The 23,108-nt window shown below is 39.5% G+C and overlaps 1 protein-coding gene across 2 annotated transcripts in view; it reads right to left on the bottom strand.

Moving 5' to 3' along the window:
- Positions 1–7,536: 7,536 nt before the first annotated feature.
- Positions 7,537–23,108, bottom strand: part of TMEM19 (transmembrane protein 19) — a 37,532-nt gene continuing 21,960 nt past the window's right edge. The window contains exons 3-6 of one of the 2 annotated variants that reach the window (XM_069081940.1): positions 17,066–17,203; positions 16,360–16,614; positions 13,286–13,495; positions 7,537–11,617 (exon numbers count right to left, since the gene is read on the bottom strand). In XM_069081940.1, the coding sequence (XP_068938041.1) occupies positions 11,463–11,617; positions 13,286–13,495; positions 16,360–16,614; positions 17,066–17,203 (758 nt within the window). In that variant the 3' untranslated portion in view covers positions 7,537–11,462. Of the gene's footprint in view, positions 11,930–13,285; positions 13,496–16,359; positions 16,615–17,065; positions 17,204–23,108 lie in introns of both variants that reach the window. The other variant, XM_069081939.1, reaches the window with a different exon arrangement.

The following is a 23,108-nucleotide window of genomic DNA, read 5'->3' as shown; positions in this document are numbered from 1 at the left end:
CATTAGTGCCCCTATTTTTCTACATTCCCTCCAACATTTATCATTTTCCTTTTCTGTTGTATAAGCCAATCTAATAGGTGTGAGGTGGTAACTCAGAAATTTGCATTTCTCTAATCAATAGTGATTTAGAACATATTTTAATATGACCATAGATAGCTTTGATTTTTTCTTCTCAAAACTGTTCATGTCCTTTGATCATTTATCAATTGGGGAATGGCTCATTCTTATAAATTTCACTCTCAGTTCTCTATATATTTGAGAAATGAAGCCTTTATCAGAGAAATTTGCTGTAAATTTTCCCCCCCCCCCAGTTTTCTGCTTTTCTCCTAATCTTGTTTGCATTATTTTTTTTTGTGCAAAACTTTTTTTTTTTTTTTTGCTTTTTGGAGGACAATTGGGGTTAAGTGACTTGCCCAAGGTCACATGGCTAGTAAGTGTTAAGTGTCTGCGGCCAAATTTGAACTCAGTTCCTCCTGACTCCAGGGCTGGTGCTCTATTCACTTTGCCAACTAACTTCCCTATGTGCAAAACCTTTTTAATTTGATATAATAAAAATATCAATTTTATGTCCTATAATAGCCTCTCTTATTTGATCATAAATCCTTTCCTTATTCATAAATCTGACAGGTAAAATATTCCATGCTCCCTCAATTTGCTTATGATATCCTTTATGTCTAAATCATTTTGACCTTATCTCAGTATACAGTGTGAGATGTTGGTCTATAATTAGTTTCTACCAAACTGCTTTCCAGTTTTTCCAGCAATTTTTGTCCAATAGTGATTTCTTATTACAAAATCTTGGACCTTTGGGTTTGTCAAACACTAGATTATTATGGTTATTTACTACTGTGTATCGTATATCTAATCTACTCCACTGATCCACCACTCTGTTTCTTAGCCAGCACCAGATTGTTTTGATGATTACAGCTTGTAAAACAGTTTGGTATTGAACTTCTCTTCATTGATTCCTTTGATAGCCTTGACCCTTTTGTTCTTCCAGATGAATTTTCTAGCTCTATAAAATATTGTTTTGGTAGTTTGATTGGTTGGCACTGAATAAGTAAATTAATTTAGGTAGAATTATCATTTTTATTATATTGACTTGGCCTACCCATGAACAATTTCTCCAGTTGTTTAGGTCTGATTTTATTTGTGTGAAGTGTTTTGTAATTGTGTTCATGTTGTTCCTAGATTGACAATGAGTAAATTATTTTGGCTTTTGAGGAAGATTTTTATTTATGAGAAGATATGGACAAGAGTCCCACAGTGCACACAGTATAGACAGTCATGGATGGGTTATCTGTATTACTAGAAGAAATATCCACATTTCTGAAATCAAAAATCAAACCCTGTTTGAGTATTTGAGTATATTTTGCTAGTGGCTTTAATCAAGGCAGAACATTTTACTATAATTTATGAATCTGCTACTCTTCCCTGTTCCAATGGTATTTTTCTTGGCCATGATTCATAATAATAGACATTTTTACAGTACTTACCATATACCAGGCTAAGTGCTTTACAGTTATTATCATGTGAAAAAACCCTGTGAGGTAGGAGCTATTATTATCCCCATTTTACAGATGAGGAAACTAAGGCAAACAGAAATTAAGTGATTTGCTCAGGGTTTACATAGCCAGTAAGTGTCTGAGGCAGGATTTGAAGTCTGGTCTTCCTGACTCTAGGCCAAGATTTTAATCCACCAGGCCATCTGTGTATGTTACTTGTATAAATGTACAAAGCCTTAAGTAGTTATTTTGTCACCTGGGACAAATTAACTGAGGGTGGGAAGACTTCATTTTAGCATCATTTTGGGGTAGGAAGGGTAACTGAGTGTGGAAGTAGATAGAGCACTGGGCTTGGAATCAGAAAGACTCCTCTTCCTGTGTTCAAATCTGGCCTCAGACACTAGTTGTGTGACCCTGGGCAAGTCACTTAACCCTGTTTGCCTCAGTTTCTTCATCTATAAAATGAGCTGGAGAAGGAAATGTCAAATCATTCTTGTACCTTTGCAAGGAAAACCCCAAATGGGGTCATGAAGAGTTGGACACAACAGACTGGGGAGGTAAAATAGAGCCCTTGGTACAGGCAGTCAGTCTTTCAATAAATATTAAGTGCCTACCATGTGCCAGGTACTCTGTGGAAATGTTGGAGATACTACAAAAGGGATCGGTTAATCGATGCTCTCAAGCTCACAGGGTGATAGGGGAGCCAATATGCAAATTATCTGACAGTGTGTCTCATTCCTCATCTATGGGTTCAATTGTCCCAGAACTCATCCCAAAGTCTTTTGTCTTTGTAGCACCTAGAACAGGGCTGTGTGCTCAATAAATGTCTCTTGGGTTGAGTTCAAGTATTTAAGACCACAAGGTAAGAGGCTATTGTTAAGCAAGTGCCTTCAAAGCCATAAGTGGTAAAGTCCTTTCTTATAAAAAATAAAAATAAAACATTTTTTTAAAATTGGGGGCAGCTAGGGGGCACAGTGAATACAAATACAGCACTAGTCCTGGAATCAGGAGAACCTGAGTTCAAATCCAGCCTCAGACACTTAACACTTACTAGCTGTGTGACCTTGGGCAAGTCACTTAACCCCAATTGCCCTGCCTTTCACCCTCCAAATAGCAAACAAAAAAAAAAATTGGACTGCACTCCACATTTCATAAAACCATCTCTACAAGTAATTTTTAGCTTATATTTTATTCAAATAAAGTTTAGACTTTGTTACAGTTTTAACATACGGACTTCTTTAAAATATAAGCAAATAGGGTAACAAACATACAAGCCATTGAGACTTTGGGGATCCTCTATATTTATTCATAAAATAATAGATAATATTCACATTTATGCATAGAATATGACAAATGCATGATGTATCACAAAATTTCTTGAAATGCGGGGTTGTTGAGACTATTGCTGTTTATAACTGTTTTTCAACTAACTGAGAGCTATTTTGCCTTTATTACTGCTACCCCAATTTACACAAATAAGATGTTACAAACAGCAGTAAAATTCATTTCTTCCTTTTGTGGAAAGTGAATTTCTGGGAGAAAACAACTGATTCCATCTTGTTCTGTAACAGCTATTTTCTTGTATATGGCCCCTACATGAACTTCAAGACCAGCTGTAGCAGCTGTTTTCCTTCAGTGTCTTCTTTCCTTCTCTAATTGGTACAAAAAAGACTTAATTGGTAAAAAAAAAAAAAAAAGGATTTCAGAGACTTTAATCTGTCCCCCTCCCTTATCTAGTCTGACAGATGGCTGGTTCCCTTTATTTAGTGAGCTAGCTACAGGAACAAGAAAACTCCATGATCTATTTCCCATAGCAAATGAAAACATTTTCCTTTAACAAAGGTTTTTTTCTTTGTATGGCCAGCTGTGTTGTAATAAGCAGTCATATTCTTTTCTTTGTCTCGTTTTAATGTATAAATATTGCTTGTCGAATTGTGAATTCAGCATTACCCATCAACTGTTGGTGGGGCACACACTGAGTGTAATAAAGCCTGTCTTCTGGAAGTCAGTCATTCCTTCTTCCTTCCTTCTTTCCTTCCTCCCTCCTTTCTTTCCTTCCTTTTGTCCTTTCTTCCTTCCTTTTTTTCTTGCTACCTCCCTCCCTCCCACTTTGGCCAGAGCAGGTAGAGCAGTTAAGGAAAAGGTTCTTATCACCAAAGAAAGAAAGAAAGAAAGAAGATTCTAGAAGGTAACAGTACCTTCTTGATCAATGAGCAAGCATTTGTCAAGCACCTTGTTATTTACTTCATGTCTGACTCTTTATGATCCCATGGACCACACTGTCCAAAGGATTTTCTTGGCAAAGATACTGGAGTGGTTTGCCATTTCTTTCTTCAGTGTATTAAAGCATAGGTTAAATGACTTGCCCAAGGTCACATAGCTACTAAGTGTCTGAAACCAGCTTTAAATTCCTTTTTCCTGACTCCAGACCCAGTACTCTATCCATTGAGAAATCTAGCTACCCTGTTAAGCATCTAATTAAGTGCTTTATCTCACAGGATAAAGAGGAGACAACTTCCTTAAACTGCCAAAGCCCTCTACAATCCTCTTTTATGAAACGATTGTTTTAAGCTGTCCAGCAAGATGCGCTGAGACATCACATAGCAAAAATGGCAAATATAGAACAAAATGGAGTTAGTTAACTCTTAACAGATCACTTTTAGCTCTTAAAAAAAATTCTTTCTAGGGACAGCTAGGTGGCACAGTGAATAGAGCACCAGCCCTGGAGTCAGGAGGACCTGAGTTCAAATCCAGCCGCAGACACAACACAAAAATAACTAGCAGTGTGACCTTGGGCAAGTCACTTAACTCCAATTGCCTTCCAAAAAGCAAAACAAAACAAAACAATTCTGTCTTTCCATTTCTTGCCTTTCTCTCGAACCAGAGCACTTTTTATGAATGCATAACCAAAATATTAAAAAATAAGATTTTCAAGTTCAAATGTTTGCTTCAACATATCATCACAAGACAAGTCTATCAACTATTCTTGCTCAAATGGACTAAGACCAAACTTATCGCATCTACTTAGGGCAAATAAGTTCCTTATTCACTTTTATATATAGGTCTTTTAATAAAATGTGAATTTCTTTTGAAGACTGGTCAAGCGATTAATAAGTAGGTTTTTATTTCATTTCATTTTTCAGCACAAGTTTTTTTTTTTAAGCTGAGTAACATACCGAAAACATTATTTTGCAAACCCAAAGTTTAACTACTTTATAAATGGATTCATCTTATTTTTCTAGATATGAGTATGAATTTGAGTATCTTGAGTTGATTTTAGAGTACTAAATTGTTAAAAAGTCCACCAAATATGTACATTTTTTTGAAAGATATTTTATTATAAAATGAATGTTTGATGTTTGTTACCATCTTTAAGAAAAATGGCAATTTCTTCTGTTGGTTAAAATACCCTTCAAAATACTCTGGCACAAGAAGGCCACTTCCAGTCCTCTGGAGTCTTGGCTGTAAGAATCACCATCCCCATGGGGTGGCCAGGTAGCACAACAAGTAAGAGCACCAGCTCCAGCGTCAGGATGAACTGGAGATTGAATCCCGGGCTCAGACACTTAGCACCCACCCAGAAACACCTGGCCATGTAACCTTGAGCAAGTTACTTAACCCCAATTGCTTAGGGGCGGCCAGGTGGCTCAGTGAGTAAGAGCACCGGCTCCAGTGTCGGGATGACCTGGGGATCGAATCCCAGACTCAGACACTCAGCACCACACCCAGAAATAACTGGCCGTGTAACCTTGAGCAAGTTACTTAACCCCGATTGCTTAAAAAAATAAATAAATAAAATAAAAAATAAATTAAAAAATGGTGTATGTAATCACACCTCCTACAGCCATGTGCTACTGATGCAAGAGGCCATTGTCAATGATTAGGGACGGAGAGAGAAATCGTTTGCTGTACTTTTTCAGGAGTGAGTCTTCAGGAGCTGAGTTATTCCTCCATAGCTGGCTACGCCTTTACTCGGCAGGATTGGTTCCCCTGGGTTTAAACTCAGATCTAGGAACCAGGTCATTATCTCTGTCAAGGCACAACCAAACTTCCTGACATTTTTATATGCAAATGGCCCATTAAAATCCTACCGCTCTTGAACAAATGTTTAACATTTTTAATTTCACTAGATTAGGGACAAATTGTCCCAAGATTCCTTGATCCATCTTCCCCCTCCCAAGCTATTTTCAAAACTTATAAGAAGGTTGGTGACCTTCAAGATGCTTCCTCTGTCTATCCATGCAAGAGATCTTGGGTGAGTTCTTTAGGTTGCATGGAACTCTTCCTGCTGAAAGTTTATTTTGTGGGACTAGACAAATACTCTGCTGTGAGAGATTATTTGCACGTGTGATATATCTGATTCTTTCTCAACAAAAGTGAAATTTAAGTTTATAATATAGAGTATTTTCCAAAACCTTTACAAAGCTGTTCTGTTAAACTCTATTAATTTGTTAAAAGATGATTTTAGTTACATACCTGAATATCTGGATTAGTCAATGGAAGTAAAAGTAAAAATTTTATATTAAGATCCTACCAGGTGTTATTTTCAGAATTATTGCCTATTTTATGCATCATTAATAGGAAGTTTGTATAAGAGAGAAAAGGCTGTGGAAATTACAGTTTGACCTTTAAAAATGGCACTATACCATGACAGTTTCATAGCTACATAAGTCTAGTGTGTTCTGTTTCAGAAACCACATTATTTAAAAGCCCCTCTAAAAGCTGCACATGCCTACTGACTACAGTTGTGTCTGTCTGGAGCCAACATGGTGTAGCTAATGGAGTACTGGACTTCTTGTCAAAAAGAGCTGAATTTAAATCCCATCTCTAATGCTTTCCAGCTGGGTGACTTTGGGCAAATCACTTAACCTCAGTTTCCTCATCTGTAAAATGGAGATAATAACAGGGAAGGGAATACTTATATAACACCCATTATGTCTCAGGCACTGTACTGAACACATTGTACAACTATTATCACCCCCAATTAACAGTTGAGAAAACTTAGGCAAAGGGAATTGAGTGATCTGCTCAAGTACATTATGGCTAGTAAGTATCTAAGGCTGGATTTGGGCTCAGGTTTTCCTGAGTCCAGGCCTTGAGCTCCATCCACAACACTACCAGCTCCCTGGTATAGATAACCTTGAGTCTCTACCTCACTGGGTTATTATATATTTAACATCAAACACTAATTAAATGTTTATTTTTATGAAAAAATTAATACCTTCCTTCTGAGCTTCTGTGTTAGTCCCTAAAAACAAGAACAGTAAGCAATTGGAAGGATATGGTACATTAAGATTTAAAAAACAGGGGCGGCCAGGTGGCGCAGGGAGTAACAGTGCCGGCCCCGGAGCCGGGAGACCCGGGATTGGTTCAGGCCTCAGATACTTGGCACCCACACAAAATAACTGGCCCTGTAACCTTGAGTCACTTAACCCCAATTGCTTTAAAAAAAAAAAAAAGATTTAAAAAACACTCGCTTCAGAACAATCTGTGAAGTAGAATTTCAAGTATTTTTGTCTCCACTTTATCAGATGAGAAGACTTAGAGAAGGCTTAACCCACAGGTCATGGAGCCTGAGTCTGGTGAAGCTCGTTCACTTATCACCATTTAGGCAAACTGCTGAGTTGTCTCAGAACTGACTCAGAATACTTGCCCTAAGAGTCAGTCACTGTGCTGACTGGTCTTCTGGAGCTACGAAGTGGTTCTGGAAATTCTGGATTTTTGCCACCCTTAACGAGTGTCCTACAAGGGATTGTGAAGACTGGGGAAAGGTTTTGTCCACAGTGTGCCTTCCCATTTTAGTGCGTGTATGGGCAGGCCAAGAGTTAAGGAAGCATGGAAAAAACCCCAGGAGAGTTTAATTTGGGTAGAGAAAAGCTTATAAAAACTACTTTCTGCTGTAGATATTGAAATATAATTAATATATTTTTATGGCAAAATCCTGAACCAACTTGTCACAGTTTTTTCAGAAGTTAACCCCCGCTCCAAAAACCTACCAGTTAGCGCAAACGTCCATAGATGAAAAAGACCATTTTTACATTTTCATTATTTTTAAAAGTTGTTCATTTATTTACCAAAAAAGGGGAAAATAACTCCAATTTAAGTAACCTGGTTTGACAACAATCAAGAAATTATGTTTGATCACAATTTTTCCCCCAACGAAGTATTTTACAGTTAGGAAAAATCCATTTGTAACACAAAACATCCACATAACCAACTCTAAAGCACTAAATTAGAACAAGTCATAAGGCAACTAAATAAAATGATTCTATTATAAACATCATTTTTTTCTTTTGTTTCTACACTTTATGTATATATCGTAAGCTGAGGAAGCCCTAAGTCACTTGGCTCTTCATTTCCTGGACCCACTCGTCTTCACCTTCATCTGAACAACCTGAATCCTGGCTATGCCCAGGAGGAGTTAAGCCTCTTGGGTCAACACTCCATGGTCCCACGTCTCTTGAACCTCTTCCTCCACCACTTAACCTCATTTATCTCCTTGCCAAAATGGACATTCCCCTTTTCCTCCTCATGTTCATAGAAACAATGTTATCGCTGCCTCCGGAAAGGGCAAAAAGAACTGCCCTATTGTTCTATTCAAGAAATACACTGGACTATACAGGAAAGATTTTAACATCACCAATAACCACGATGGTGTGTACTGATCCAAAGCCAGACATCCTAGACAATGAAGTCAAGGGAGCCTTAGGAAGGACTGCTTACCATCAGGTTGGTGGAGGTGATGGAATCACAGCCAAGCTATTTAAAATGCTACAAGATGATGTTGTTAAAAGGCTGCACTCAATATGCCAGCAAATCTGGAAAACTCAGCAGTGGCCACTGGGTTGAAAATGGTCAGTTTACGGCACAATTCTAAAGGAGGGCGATGCCAAAGAATGTTCAAATCACTGAACAAATACGTTCATTTTTGAAGAGACAGAGGAACTAGAGACCAAATTGCCAACATTTGCTGGGTTATGAGGAAAGTGAGGGAATTCCAGAAAAACATCTACTTCTGCTTTCTTGACTACAACAAAGCCTCTGATTGTGCGGAGCACAACAAAAAGTGGCAAGTCCTCCAAGAGATGAGAGAACCAGATCATCTTGTCTCCTGAGGAATGGATGTGGCTTGAGAGTCAACAGTTAGAACTGAACATGGAACAACTGACTGCTTTAAGACAGGAAAAGAAGTATGATAAGGCTGTATGTGTCCCATTTCTTTATGCAGAACACACTAGGCAAAATGGCAGGCTGGATGGGTCATAAGCTGGAATTAAGGTTGGTGAGATCAGTATCAGTCTCAGACATGCAGACAATACCACTCTGATGGCAGAAAGAGAAGAGGAATTAAGGAGCCTCTTGAAGAGGATTAAAAAGGAGAGTACAAAACCTGGCATCAAGCTTCACATCAAAAACACCTAAGATTTTGGCAACTGATCCCATCATTTCTTCTGAAACAGAGGGAGAAGAAATGGAAGCAGTGTCAGATTTTATATTCTTGGGCTCAGAGATCACCACTGATGGTAACTGCAGCCGTGAAATTATGACACCTGCTCCTTGGAAGGAAAGCTATGGCAAATCTGGACAGCGTACTAAAGAACAGAAATATCACTTTGCCACAAGGGTCTGTGGAGTCAAAGCTATGGTCTTTCCAGCAGAAATATATGGCTGTGAGAGCTGGACTACGAGGAAAGCAGAGTGCTGTGACGCTTTTGAATTGTGGTGCTGGAGAAGACTTCCGAGAGTCCTTTGGACAGCAAGGAGATCAGATCGGTCAATACTTAAAGAAATTAATCCAGTCTGTTCACTGGAAGGTCAAATACTGAAGATGAAGTTTAAATACTCTGGCTACCTGATGAAAATTTTATCCCTCCAGTAGAAAGAAGTTACTTGAGGGCAGGAACAGTTTTGTTTTTGCATTTCCAGGACCTAACAAAAATTCTTATAGTGTTAGGTGTTCAATGTTTGTTGAATGGAATTGAATTATATTCACACTCTTACATATAACCTATTATAGCCCTATTGTGGGGCCTTTTCATGATAAGAGGTTGCAATCCACTCAATATACTAATTTTTCTTTTCTCTATTCCTTTTCTCATATCACGTACCTCTCCCACCACATGATTTCTTAGTGCAAAAGAAATGAATGGATCTCCCATTCTTCTGACAAGGTATTTCCCAGAGCAGGAAATCTCTGTATTCTTACATGAATGTTCAAATCCATCAATCTAGGAGTTAATACTTTTATACACTATTTAGCTGTTACTGGGCATTTTCAAGAATCTGTAAGCAGTTTTAACTACCTCCAAGTTTCCTATTATAGCTGAAGCTTCACTTCTGAGAACAGTACAGCTTTGCCGTTTGTTCAATTAATTCAATTAAATTATTCCATCTCTCCCTTTCTTCACCCACTCTTCGTCCTCAATGAGACCTGCAATCCCTCTACACATCCTCCCTACTTAACCAGGCTATCACCTCTGCTCTGGCTATACTCTCTTCCCTTTCCAATCATAACTATTGGTCATGTGAGTGAATTGGAACTCTACACCAGGGGTGGGGAACCTTTGGCCTCAAGGCCACATGTGGCCCTCTAGGCCCTTAAGTGCAGTCCTTTGACTGAATCCAAATTTCACAGAACAAATTCCACTGCTCTACATTTTAGCCTCAAATCCCTTGTTCCCTTCTCCTATCACTGCTAACGGAACCATGATCATTGAGTCCATTACAAATTTATGTTATCTAATTTCAACAGGGCTCTGGCTGCAGGAAGACAATTCTATTATTCTCCCTAATAGATTTCCTATTCTACACACCACAGCAGCTGTTCCCAAGCTTTTCTTCTCAAACTTCTTACAAGTTACCTCTTCTTACCCCACCTTTTCAGCTGGGGAATTCTGCGTCATCCACAAGTACTGAAGCCATCCACTGAGACCCTCTTCTTCCCTTCTGACATCATTTTCCAGGAGTGAGAAAATGCACTTCCCTCCTCCCCACTTTCAGTATGGAACACTGCAGAATTACTAAGACTCAGAAGATATATGTTGGTTAGATAGTTTTTTTTATCAAAGAAAAAAAAAGTAGTTCAACTATCAAAAGAAAACAGTTTGCTAGGAAGGAAAGGTGGATGCAAACATAACAGGAATCTATAAAAAATGAGGGATAAGTAGAAAAATAAAGAAGCAAACAGACTTGTCAAATAAAACTTTGAAATAAAAGTGACAAGTGGGGAAGCAACCTTGAGAAGGTGATGTAAAGGAAATTACACAGTAGGTCTCTATGACCAAAAAAACATTTATCTTCCAATGAGTCCCTCACAAGTCATCAGAAAATAGTTAGGAGGCAGCAAGTCCCCAGTAGTACCACTGCAATTAAGCATTAACACCTCAAATGCAAACTGTACATTGGAATCTTATACTAATTTACAGATACTTTTTAAAAAGGCCTATTGTCAAAGGCTTTTTCAGAAACAATCTACTTAAATCAATAAATTAATTTCTACATAGCAACTTAAAATAAGCCAGTAGGGTATATGTGATTTACATTAAAACACATGCAAGACACATGTTTTTGTTTCTTATGAGTCGTTTGGTTTTTCTCCTCACATTCTAATAGACATAAGAACAAGTATAACTACCTATTTTAAACGTTTACCACTAATTAAACAGGTAGGAATATGAATGCTCTTACAGGGATACAGCTTATTAAGACCTAAAAATGACATTTAAACTTAGGACAACTATTTACGTTCGACTGATGAAAATCATGGGAAAGTCCAGAATTCCAAAAATTGTTTGTTTCCAAACACACACTTGTTTAAATCACTGCAAATGGATATAGTAAGCCTGGAGAAGGCGGAGCAGTGTTTTGATATGAGTCAGGTTAGACTTGTTCATGCAATTTCTGGTTCCCCATCCTACGTAGACAAAATTCCAAGGATGCCACAGAAGGAGTATGTTTTCAGCTCCAGAAGCCAATAGAGAAGACTTCTCTTTTTGTTCCAACAGTTCCATTCAACTGGAAAGCTGAACGCTCAGGTCCTGGAAGATATTTGTTTTTTTTTATTCTTCCTGTTGAATTTTCTTTCCTCGAATGTTTCCAGCTGTTGCACGACGCTTATAATTATGGGAAGATAAAATGCAAAATCAATTAAATACCTACCAGTGGGGTGGGTCAAATGATTGTTTTGAAGTTAAATCTTGGAATCACAAAGTTCAACTTAGACTCAGTTTTGGTCTCCAAATAATGGAAATTGACCACAGTTCATTCTATGGGCCAGAGAGCCCAGGCTGCACTAGGAAGCAAGAGAGCGATGAGGATGGAAGAAAACAGGTTCACAGCATTGTTATCAAGAATCGGCTTCCCCGATATGTATTTTGTATCACTAGTTGGCTGGCTGACAACTGAGCGGGTGCTTTCATCCCAACCTGAAGTGGAAAGGAAGGAAATATAGTTGGACAGTACTGAAAGGAGGCACAAGCAAAGCACCTGTAAAAGACACACTCGACCATTTAGATCTCAAAGCCGTGGGAAGGGTGTCAGGTTTGGACGTTAGTGGAGAGGGTCTACCTGCTGGTCAGGTCACCCCAGCTCTTAGCATGGTGCATAGCACACCACAGGTGCTTAATAAATGTTTACTGATTTACAGATTCACCAGGGAGATTTGGAAGAACAAGCATCTTTGATGGAGTGATTTTGTTTTTCAGTTGTTTTGGTCATGTCCGACCTCCCCATTTGGGGTTTTCATATTGGAGTGGTTTGCCATTTCTTTCTTCAGATCATTTCAGAGATAAGATAATGTCACTTTATTAACAAACAGAAATGATCAAGTAAACTAAATGAGGAATAAAATATAGTCATGAAAAGTCAAGAGGAATAAAATCATACATAAAAATTCAAGTACTTACATTTTCATAAAAGAAAGGCTAAACAGTTACAATATCTTCTTTGCTCTCTGTTTTCTTCCTATATATTTTCTGTCTGTGTATGTTTGAGGGGGAAAGATGGGGAGGGAGAAAGGAAAGTCTGGACCTGTGATTTCAGTGATCTTTCTAGAAAACTCCTTCCAAATGACTCAGACTAGAAATCTATCTGCAAATCTTAACCTTATTGCCTGTGGCACTAGTGTGTCAAAAGGACTTGAACCCAGTCCTTCTTGGTTCCAAAGCTGGCCTTTACTCAATATGCCATGTTGTTTCCCTGTACATAAAATATTTTACCAAGATGATTTTTAAAAACAGGCTCTGGATACATTCTTCCACACTTCTACTTGGCCTTCCTTATTTCACATATGCCCCAAGTTCCTTTTGTGTCCTTTCCATCTGCAATCTTGAGTGGCACAAGGGAAGAGGGCTGACTCAGGAAGTAGAGGGACTGAGTTCAAATCCTGCTTGTAATACCTACCTGAGTCACTTGGAGCAGATCAGTCCCCCACCCAGGGCCTCAGTTTCTTCATTCATAAAACTGTTGGGCTGCATCTGAAGTCCCCTCTAATGTTCCATTGAGATACAACTCCAACATTTATTCAGTCATTCCCCAACTATTGGGTGAGTTTAGTTTTTCACTTTTATACTCAGAACTGCTATGGATATTTTGGTAAAGATAAGTCTCTTTACGACTGCATCCTTAAAACTCTTATCAATGGAATCCTGGGCCAAAGGAGAGGATCAATTTTGTAAACTTTATATACGGATTGACCTTTCACTCTTTTGCATCTTCTCCCCAATTCCTTATAGATCAATATAGTTAAACTGAGGTTTAAAAGGTAATGCAAGTATACTTACCAGAGTACTGCATCGTTGCTCCTAAGTATGAGTCAATAACTGATCCTAATAAACCAGCCATTCCTGCAAATGCAACAACTGGCCATTGGGGAGCAGAAGATTCCAAATCATTCACAAAAATCAGCTGTGTGAAGAAGAAGGCAATGCCCACCAAGGACCCACCAAGAAAGCTGCAGAGAAAGCCTACTGCAGTGACCCCTCCATTGGTACCTAAAAAACAGAAAACATCCCCACTGAACTGAGAAGTTGGTTATCCTGAGCAACTTAACAAGAATTTAACAGCTTTACTGTTTACAATTACAGATACAAATGAGACGACAAATGGGGAATGGGGATATCAGGGCCAGCAGAGCAGAGCAGCAGTGGATAGGAGCACTAGACCTAGAGTGAGGAAGACCTGAGTTCAAAACTAGCCCTAGACACTAAACAGCTGTGTGATTCTGGGCAAGTCACTTAACCTCTGTCTGCTTCAATGTCCTCCTCTGTAAAGTGGGTATAATAATAGCACCTACTTCCCATGACTGTAAAGCATTTAGCACAGTGCTTGGCACACAGTAGGGGCTGTATACATGTTAACTATTAGTAGTAGTAGTAATATGTAGAAACCTGAAGTGAGCTTTGAATGAAAGAAAAAAGCATTTACTGATGGTTTACCCTGGGGCTCCTCATCATGCTAAGAGCCAGGAATATAAAAGAAACAAGAGAGCAACTGCCCTTAAGGAGATTCCCCAATAATGGGGAAGACAAAACAGAAAGGACAGGTGGAGGTGGAAATCTAGGGCTTCTAAGAGGCAAAGGTAAGGAGGGAGTGTATTCTAGGCCCTGGGGACTGCCTGGGCAAAAGCACAGAGAAAAGAGATAAGGCTGTGAGGAACAGTAAGAAAGTCAGTTCATTTGCACCCAAGAAAATATGAAGGGAGTGATGTTCACAGGAACCATTAGATGAGGAATGACTGAAGATGAGAGGATGAGTCTGGGGGGAAATCTGTGGGAGAAGCTGGGGATGGGATCAAATATACCCAGGCTGGAGGTGGTGAGGAGGGCCACCTCTGGAAATGTCAGGGGACTCTGAGACATAGAGGAGGGAAGAGGAAGCTCATAGGGAACGGTCTCTACTTCCCCCAATGAAGTCTGACCATAAGGTCTTCAGCTCACTTAGGGTCAGTCGCTACAGTGAAAAACTTTTGCTTGTGTTTCTTAAACTCTATTTTGTCGCTTGGGACCCATCTTCTAATTCTGATTTGCGATGTGGTTTTAATTTGCTGTGGAAATTTATTAGCTGGCTTGCTGAATCCCTCATGCCTTGGCGGCCCTTGATGACCTATTCTGATAAGTTACCATCCCCTTACCTTGTTCCTAGGCACGAGTCCATAACTATCAAGTTGTCTAAAGTTAGAAAGCTGGGTGGTCCTTCTTTACCCAGCACCTAGAAATGAGCCTCATCTCTGTTCAGATGCACAGGGGAACGCCCCATAATGCCTTATCCCCCTCCAGATGGTTGGGAGAATACCCTAGAAAAGCCCTAGTGGAACGACAACTGTCAGTCTCTTGACTGCATGGTCATCTCCCATCCTCGGCTGAAGCACCAGGAATTCTTCCTCTCTCCCCTTCTTATTTCCTCTAAAAGGTTTTGCCCACTTACATTGCTGGCCTCTGGATTTTGCTCACTACCCTCTGGAAATGTTAGTATGCTGCTGATAAAGCTTCCTGTAATGACTCTTAACATTGTCCTTTACTCCCAGAATCCAGCCAAACCACCTATATGGGTAATGGGTAAAGGCTGGACTGCTGGTACCTCTCTTTAGCTTAATAAGCTGCTGAACAAAGCTAAGATTAGGTTTACAGACAGGTGTATATCTGTAAATAGGACCTCCTACCCTCACTGAAGAGAGCAAGAGTCTTCTCCTTTTTTGTCTTTTTGGAGGGGGGTAGGCAGGGCAGTTGGGGTTAAGTGACTTGCCCAAGATCACAAGCCAGTAAGTGTTAAGTGTCTGAGGCCAGATTTGAACTCGGTTCCTCCTGACTCCAGGGCCAGTGCTCTATTCACTGTGCCACCTACCCGCCCCAAGCAAGAGTCTTCTGATCCTCAAGGCTGAAGGTCTAAACGTTCTGCCTCAGCGTTAGGGATGCCTGATACCTCTGCCGCAGTGAAGGGAGTTTCTTCCCTGCGGTGGTCACAGTGAGGCTTCTTTCCCTAGTGATACAGGTTTCACGTAGGAAGCTTGACAAGAGAAAAGGTCTGGAATGGCCCACTGAGTGGGAAGTGAGACAGAAAATCATCGAAAGGAGCTCTGATATTCAACACGCCCTTCTCTAAAGCTGAAGGGAAGGTTTGGGGAACACTTCATAAACCAAGACTAGTTTTAAAGAACTGACTGTCTCCTATGAGAGGAAAGACAAGGGGCTATCTAGATCTCTTATTCCTTCTTCTGTTTTGGCTCCTGAGATCCCAGGACAGACATCATCGTGGATTCTGATGTTTCCCTCTGAATCCCTCAGAGAGGGATCTTGATGTAGTGGATAAGGTGCTAACCTTCAAGTCAGAAGCACCTGACCTCAAATCCTGCCTCCAGATACTTCCTAGCTGTGTGACCTTGGGCAAGTCCCCAACCTCTTTTTCTTCATGAGGGGACAGGGCTCAGTGGCTTGTTTTTTTTGTTGAGGCAATCGCAGTTAAGTGACTTGGTCAGGGTCACACAGCTAAGTGTCTGAAGCCATATTTGCCTCAGATTCTCCTGACTCCAGGGCTAGTGCTCTATCCACTGGACCACCTAGCTGCCTCTGGCTTAGTGGCTTCTAAGATCCCTTCCAGTTTTAAATTAATGACCCTATGACAAGTGACTCTATCTCGAACTAGAAAATGCCTATGAATATTTTATATTAATAACAAATTTTATTTTATGTTGATAACATATTACATTAATAAATTTGTTTATTTAATATAAAATGTTTTATATTGATAACAAGTTAAAAAACCTTACCAATTCTGATTGATTAAATCCTCACTTTTAAAGCCTAAATAAGATTAAACAGACATTCAACCAAGAGATTTAAAAACAAAGGTCATGCCTCACCAATTGGAACTCTTTTCCAGGTTGTTATCAGCCTTGGTTGGGTAGTACTTGCGACAGAGCCAATTTCTGAAGCCCATGTATCTCCTGCGGAGGAGGCCAGGGAAGCCAAGAGAGACAAACACATCCAAGAAGCAGTGTATTGTCTGGAGAAATCAATGCAGATTTCACCTGGCCCATTTTCTATCATGTAGAGCAATGCCAGCTCTGTAGGGACAGCTCCATTACAGAAAACTTGAATCCAATTTCTCTGCCCCCCTGCAGGAAAAAAAAAATATTAAGGCATGCTTTTAGGCTCAAAAGGAAATGCTTAAAGAGTTATAAAAGCCACTTGCAGAAGGGATGTGTATTTTTTTTAACTGAAAGGCAAAGAAGGTATGATTGTAGATTCCTGATGTATTCAGTACAGACTAAAATAAGGATTAATGATAAAATGTATTTTGGCATAAAATGTGCTGCTATCTGCTGTCACAATTAAGTGATTAAAAAAAGTGAACATACTAAATGCTCTAAAATTCCATAAAAAAGAACTACATTCTTGGCTGTCATATATGATTTTCAGATAAATTTAACCCATGTCGAAAGAATCAAACATGTTTACATTTTAGGAGGGAAATGAAAAGAACCAAGTCCAGGGCAGACAGCTTGGGATATTTTATCGTGAAACACAATTTACGTGTTACATACCAGCAGATATGATACAATTTACCTTCTTTATATTCAGGATCGACACGCTTCTTTTCTTCTTCTTTCCACTTGGTGAGTTTTGAGGAAGAAATGAAAAATGTCATCAAAGAAGTAAAAAAGCTCAAATTTGCAATGGTCAAGATAAATCCAACTACTACACCTAAAAGAGACACAATGAAGAAACATACAAAAAGTTAAGTCTATACTTTCATTAATTTAGAGAAAGAAAAATAAAACTGATGAGCTTTTCCTACCATTTAAAATACACATTTCCAAAATTTATACTTAGCAATTTAAATGTTCCTAAACAGACAGAGAAGCTGAAGCTATTTCAGGTCCATTTGTTTCTTTTCTTTCCTTTTTGTATAACAAATATAACACCAGCTTCATCTGTCTTTCCCCCAGAGACTGTAGATGCTGTTACCTTTAAGAGGTAATAAATTCTTTTGCATTTATAGATGTTTTATTACTATGTTGTATTATTATGTTTATAATTTTCCTAATATTGAAGCAATCCTGCATTCCTGATATAAATTCATACAAGGGTAAAATCTTCTTAATATATGTATTACAGCTTCTTTACTAATATTTTTGCATCAATATTTACTATAGATCTCAGTCTATAGTTTCTTTTTCTGCTTTATCTCTCCTTGGTTTAGAGAAAAGAACCATATTTATCTCATAGAAGATGTCTGTTATCAGACACCAGATCTCTTCTTTCTTTATTTTTGCAGATAGATTATATCACACTGGAATTAAGTTTTCTTTGAATGACTGCTTTAATTCACTTGTAAAGCCATGTCCAAGTAAGAGCTATTTGTTTAATAAGATGCTTCAATTTTAGTAATTAACATGGACATATCAAAACACACCCTATCAATACTTTAGAACCCAGAGAGGAGTCCTATCAGCTAAGCGTGGTAGACTTTAAAGCCTTGCTTCACAAACACTGCTATATAAATGTAATGTTATCAGCTTCTGCCCTGAAACTAAAATCACTCTACTTTGCAAGGAACTTTCATATTCACTCCTTTCATTTTCAAGATGATCCTGTGAAGCAGGCAGGACCCTTACTATTCTTATTTTACAGGTGAAGAAAATGAGGCCCAAGTAAGTTTGATGATTTGCCCAAAGACAGCTACATTTTATTAGTGGAGCCAGGACTAGACTCTATCTTCTAACGCACAGAACCAGAAGCAGCTAGGTGGCAGAATAGGTAGGCATGCTGGGTTTGGAATTAGGAAGGTCTGAGCTTCTCCTTAGACACTTACTGGTTGTGTGATTCTAAGCAAGTCATTCAGCCTTTGTTGCCACATTTGTGAAATGGACCTACCTTACAGGGTAGATATGAAGATGAGATGAGATTAAATGTGTAAAAAACTTTGTGAATTTTAGAGCACTATGTAAAGGCTCTCAGAATGATAACAACAGCTAACATTTATATGGTGCCTACTGTGTACGTGGCACTGGGCTAATCCCTTTACAAACAGCATCTCATTTGTTCCTCAAAATAACCCTAGGAGATGTGCTATTATTATCCCCACTTTACAGATGAGAAAACTGAGCAGAGGTTAAGTAACTTGTCCTAAAGCTAATACTAATAATAGCTAACATTTATAAGGTGCTTATGATGTGCGAGGCACTGTGCTAAGCACTATGCAAACACTATCTCCTCTGGCCCTCACAAGAACCCTGGGAGGCGGGTGCTGTTATTACCCCCACTTTACAGATGAGAAAGCTGAAGCAAACATAGGTAAAAAGATCTGCTAAGGGTCATGCTGCCAGTAAGTGTCTGAGGTCAGATTTGAGCTCAGGTGTGCCCGATTCTGGACCTGGTGCTTTATTCACAGTGACACCTGGCTGCCTCTACTAGCAGTAATGATAATATTAATTCTTATCTAGTGCTTGTTCCTATAACCTATCTCTAATAGCTGCTGGATTTATACATTTTCTAACACTTTAGACTATTTGTATAACAGGCGCAAGCTAAAGAGTCAGTTTTCTATATGACATAAGAAAAATTTCCTAAAAGTTATAGTAGTTAAAAAGCAAAACAAGCCATCTAAGGGGGAAGGGCATTCTTTCTCATAGATAATAGTAAGGTGGAGAAAGTCTGTTTTTTTCTAAAACACATAATCTCTCTGCTCATTAGGGCTGTTTACTTTTCCCTCTGATGGGTTGGCCGCCAAGGACCTGCACTTTTTATGTCCATCCTGCTAGCAACAGATTTCAAGAGAAATCTAACAAAGTGACAACAAACCCTACTAAGGAGCCTTTGGTCTCACCTCCAAGATCTGTGCCAGCCCCCGTCCCAAACCCTCTCATCAGCAACCTTTGCCTAGCCGGGCCCCTAATCCACTGGCTGTTCTAATACTTTGTTAAGTTAATAAACAGCCGATAAACATTGATTCATCTCCTACTATGCACCAGGCACCGTGCTAAGAGCTGGGGATACAGAAAGAGGCAACAGGGAGCTCCTGCTCTCAGGGAGCCCACAGTCCAATGGGGATCGGGGGTGGGGGAATGGGACAATGAGCAACAGGGGGATTCCCTAAAACTGGAGGTCCTAGAGCAAAGCCCGAAGAGCAGTTATCAGGAATGTTGCAAGGGGGATTCTTGCTTTCGGTGTGGCTTAGCCTGGTTAACTTTCCAGTTCAGGGACTTTTTTATTTTTTTTAAGCAACCTGGGTTAAGTAACTTGCTCAAGGTTACATGGCCAGTTATTATTTCTGGGTGTGGTGGTGAGTATCTGAGCCCGGATTTGATCCAAGTCATCCTGACACTGGAGCCGGTGCTCTTACTCGCTGAGCCACCTGGCCGCCCCTAAGCAATTGGTGTTAAGTAACTTGCTCAAGGTTACACGGCCAGTTATTTCTGGGTGTGGTGCTGAGTATCTGAGCCCGGGATTCGATGTCCAGGTCTTCTCAACACTGGAGCCGGTGCTCTTACTAGCTGTGCTACCTGGCCGCCCCCAGAGACTTTTAATATATAATCTTGGTAAAGGACAGATGAATCCTCAGGTATTAGATGCTGATCCTCATCAATGGTATTATCAGGGCACTAGCCTCCTGTTAATCTCAAAAAGATTTTAAAAATCTACAGCTTTCTATCTATGTTACTACAGGACAGGCATAATTAGAGGCCAGGTCTTGGAGTCAGTAAGATCTACCTGTTCCTGAATTGTCTTTAACATATTTTAACACATTCACAAGCAAATCTGCTAAACTATCAATCCCCAGACACCTTTAAGACAGTTACAGATGGGCTGCAGATCTTCATTGATGGAGGTAGTTTCTATTCACTGCACACCCTTTTCCTCAACCAACCTCCCTACCCCCACCAAAAAATCCAAACTTATTAATAGTCAACAAAACAATCAAATGGAAAAAACGGGGGGGGGGCGGCAGAATTTACCCTGAAGGCTTCAATCCAGTAGAACCACACAAGTTAAAAATAATGCTTTTGCTCTATGGCTTCCCTCACTTCTACCCTAGGCCATCCCCAAATTTCACTAATGCTGCTTCTGTTTTCCTTGCTTCTTTCCCACAAATTCCCCAAAGTGTTTATGATTCTAGTCTTGAGGACTTTATTCTGTTTTACCTCTTCCAAGTCCCTATTTCCTTATGTGTTTCACATATATTTTTAATAGCCCCACAGTATTTCATCATAATTTACCATTCACCCACTGCCAAATATATAGGCTGTAGCTAACATTCTGCTATTAAGAAATAGGGTCACTATAGATACTTCTCCTCAAGTCATTTTTCCTTTCCAACGTATTTTCAGGAGAACTTTAGCAATGGAAAGACTGAAATCAAAGGGATAATGGGATTATGGACTTAGACCAGGAAGGGATTTTGGAGGTTTAGTCTATTTCCTTATTTTACATATGAAGAAACTTGGGCCCAGAGAAGTTAAGTGACTTGGTCAAGGTGTGATCCATTTTATGACTTAGAGCATTTTACCATATTGCTAAGAACAGCACTCAGTACATAGTAGGTGCTTATAAAGGTTTATGATCGTCTTCTGCATTTTGCCATACTGCTTGGCACAGTGCCTGGCACATACTAGGGGCTTATATATGTTTACTATAATATTTCTGCCAGTCTATAATCCCCTCAACAACAGATTAGAGTGCCTGTCTAGTCAACACTGGACTTTATTCTTTACTTTTTGTCACCTTGTTTATTCTTTAAAGAGGAAGCGGAATGAGGAGGAAGGCCAGTAAAGAGAAGTGATAATTAGCAGAGGGAAAAAATATACAACACATAAAAGACCGAATTTGAAATCCTCACTGGAGACATTTTAAACAAACATTTAGAGCAAGAAATATATATTTCCTATATTAAAAAAAATCATTGGAAGTGTACATTTCTGAGGGAGTTTCAAAGCTTTATTATGAGAAAAAGAAAAGCAAATAGAAGACTGATATGTTTTGACCAGCTGAAGTCTCCCTTTCTGTATTCAGTAAAACACAGAGTGAGAATGATGCTATGTCTCTATTTATATGTTCTGATAGAGCAGAGGTTTTAAGTTTGGGGCCCATGAACTTGGGGAAAAATGCTTTATTTTCACTAAACCTCTAAACTTAGCATTTCCTTCAACTATTTTAAAACATTATTTTGAGAACCCTGCCAAAGGGTAATGACCCAAAAGGAGATTAAGAAGAGAGAAAGGCAAACAAAAACAATTCCAGTGATACAAAAAAAGGGAAAGGAGGTAAAAAGAATATTTCATATTCTAATCCCAAAATGAGCTAGAGAAGGAGATGGCAAACCACTTAAGATCTTTGCTAAGAAAACCCCAAATGGGGTCACAAAGAATCAGACACAACTGATCAGTACTGTTCCAGGGCAGCAATCAGAATTTAGGAGGGCTGAGTTAGAAGAGGTGGGAAATGATAAAGATTTCTTTAGCATAGAAAAGGTCTCTTCATGCCCACCCCCCATCCCCCAAAACTGCTAGGATAAGCTTATAACGTCACTCAACAACCTGTCTGTAACAAATCAAGTGAGATTATGTCTGTATGCATATATACACACACATGTACATACACATATATGGAGGGTTAGTAGGTGTCTGAATAAATGCTTATTGAAAAAAAAAAGAATCCCTTGGTTAATCCCTCACGCCAATTAAATCTAGTCATTTGACAGGGTGAAGGTGCTCAGTTCATACCGTATGAACATGGTCAAGCGGCATTTTGGATGGTCCTGGACTTGGAGTCTGGAAGCCCTAAATTCAAATCTTCCCTCAGACACTAGCTGAGTGACCTTGTGCAAGTCACTTAATAACTGTAATGATAGCTAACATTTACATAGTGCTTACCTTGTGCCAGGCACTATACAATTATTATTTCATCTGATCCTCAAAACCTACCTGGGAGCAGATGAGGACACTGAGGGAAGCAGAAGTGAAGCGTTTTTTTCCAAGGGCACATAGCTAGTAATTGTCTGCAGCTGGATTTGAACTTGGCTCTTCCTGACTCTAGGTCCAGCTCCTCTACCCACTGTGCCACAACTTCTCTGTGCCTCAGTGTCCTCATTTGTAAAATGAAGAGGTTGGATGCAGTGGTGTGATAGTAATGGCAATTAAAGATTCCCCTGTATTGGCTTGGTTTTCAAATTGATTGTATTAAAACCCAGAGTTTGTTAATCCCACCTGTGGGATGGGCTTGTTGATGTGAAAAGAAAGTCCTGAAGTGGGAGGAGCTGGGGACGTAGATTTGGAGAGACACTGGAGAGAGGCGGAAGATCTTTTTTTGGAAGCAGCACCTCGTGGAGAGAGAGAGAGACTAAGAGGATTGCTGGTGGCCGCTTTGAATTGCCCTGGACTTTTGAGACCTGCCTCCTGAGCTGCCAAGGACTGAGGAGACATGGCTGTTTTGCTGGTACTTTGTCTGTCTGTTTTGATGTTATTTTGCCAGATTTGTCCACTGGTGAAAGACTGTCCTGTTGAAGAAGTCCTGGAACCTGGCATTTGGTTAAGAAGGCCTGAGACTGTCCTGCAGACAGAGAGTGAATACTGTCCACTGGTGAGGGACAGTACTGTTGTTGCAGGGGTCT

Source organism: Petaurus breviceps, unplaced genomic scaffold (assembly GCF_028583685.1).
Source record: "Petaurus breviceps papuanus isolate PSGF00001 unplaced genomic scaffold, PetGlider_PUasm1.0 156, whole genome shotgun sequence".
NCBI lineage: Eukaryota > Metazoa > Chordata > Mammalia > Diprotodontia > Petauridae > Petaurus > Petaurus breviceps.
Note: the sequence above shows the minus strand (reverse complement) of the source record. Positions and strands in the feature narration are given on the sequence as shown.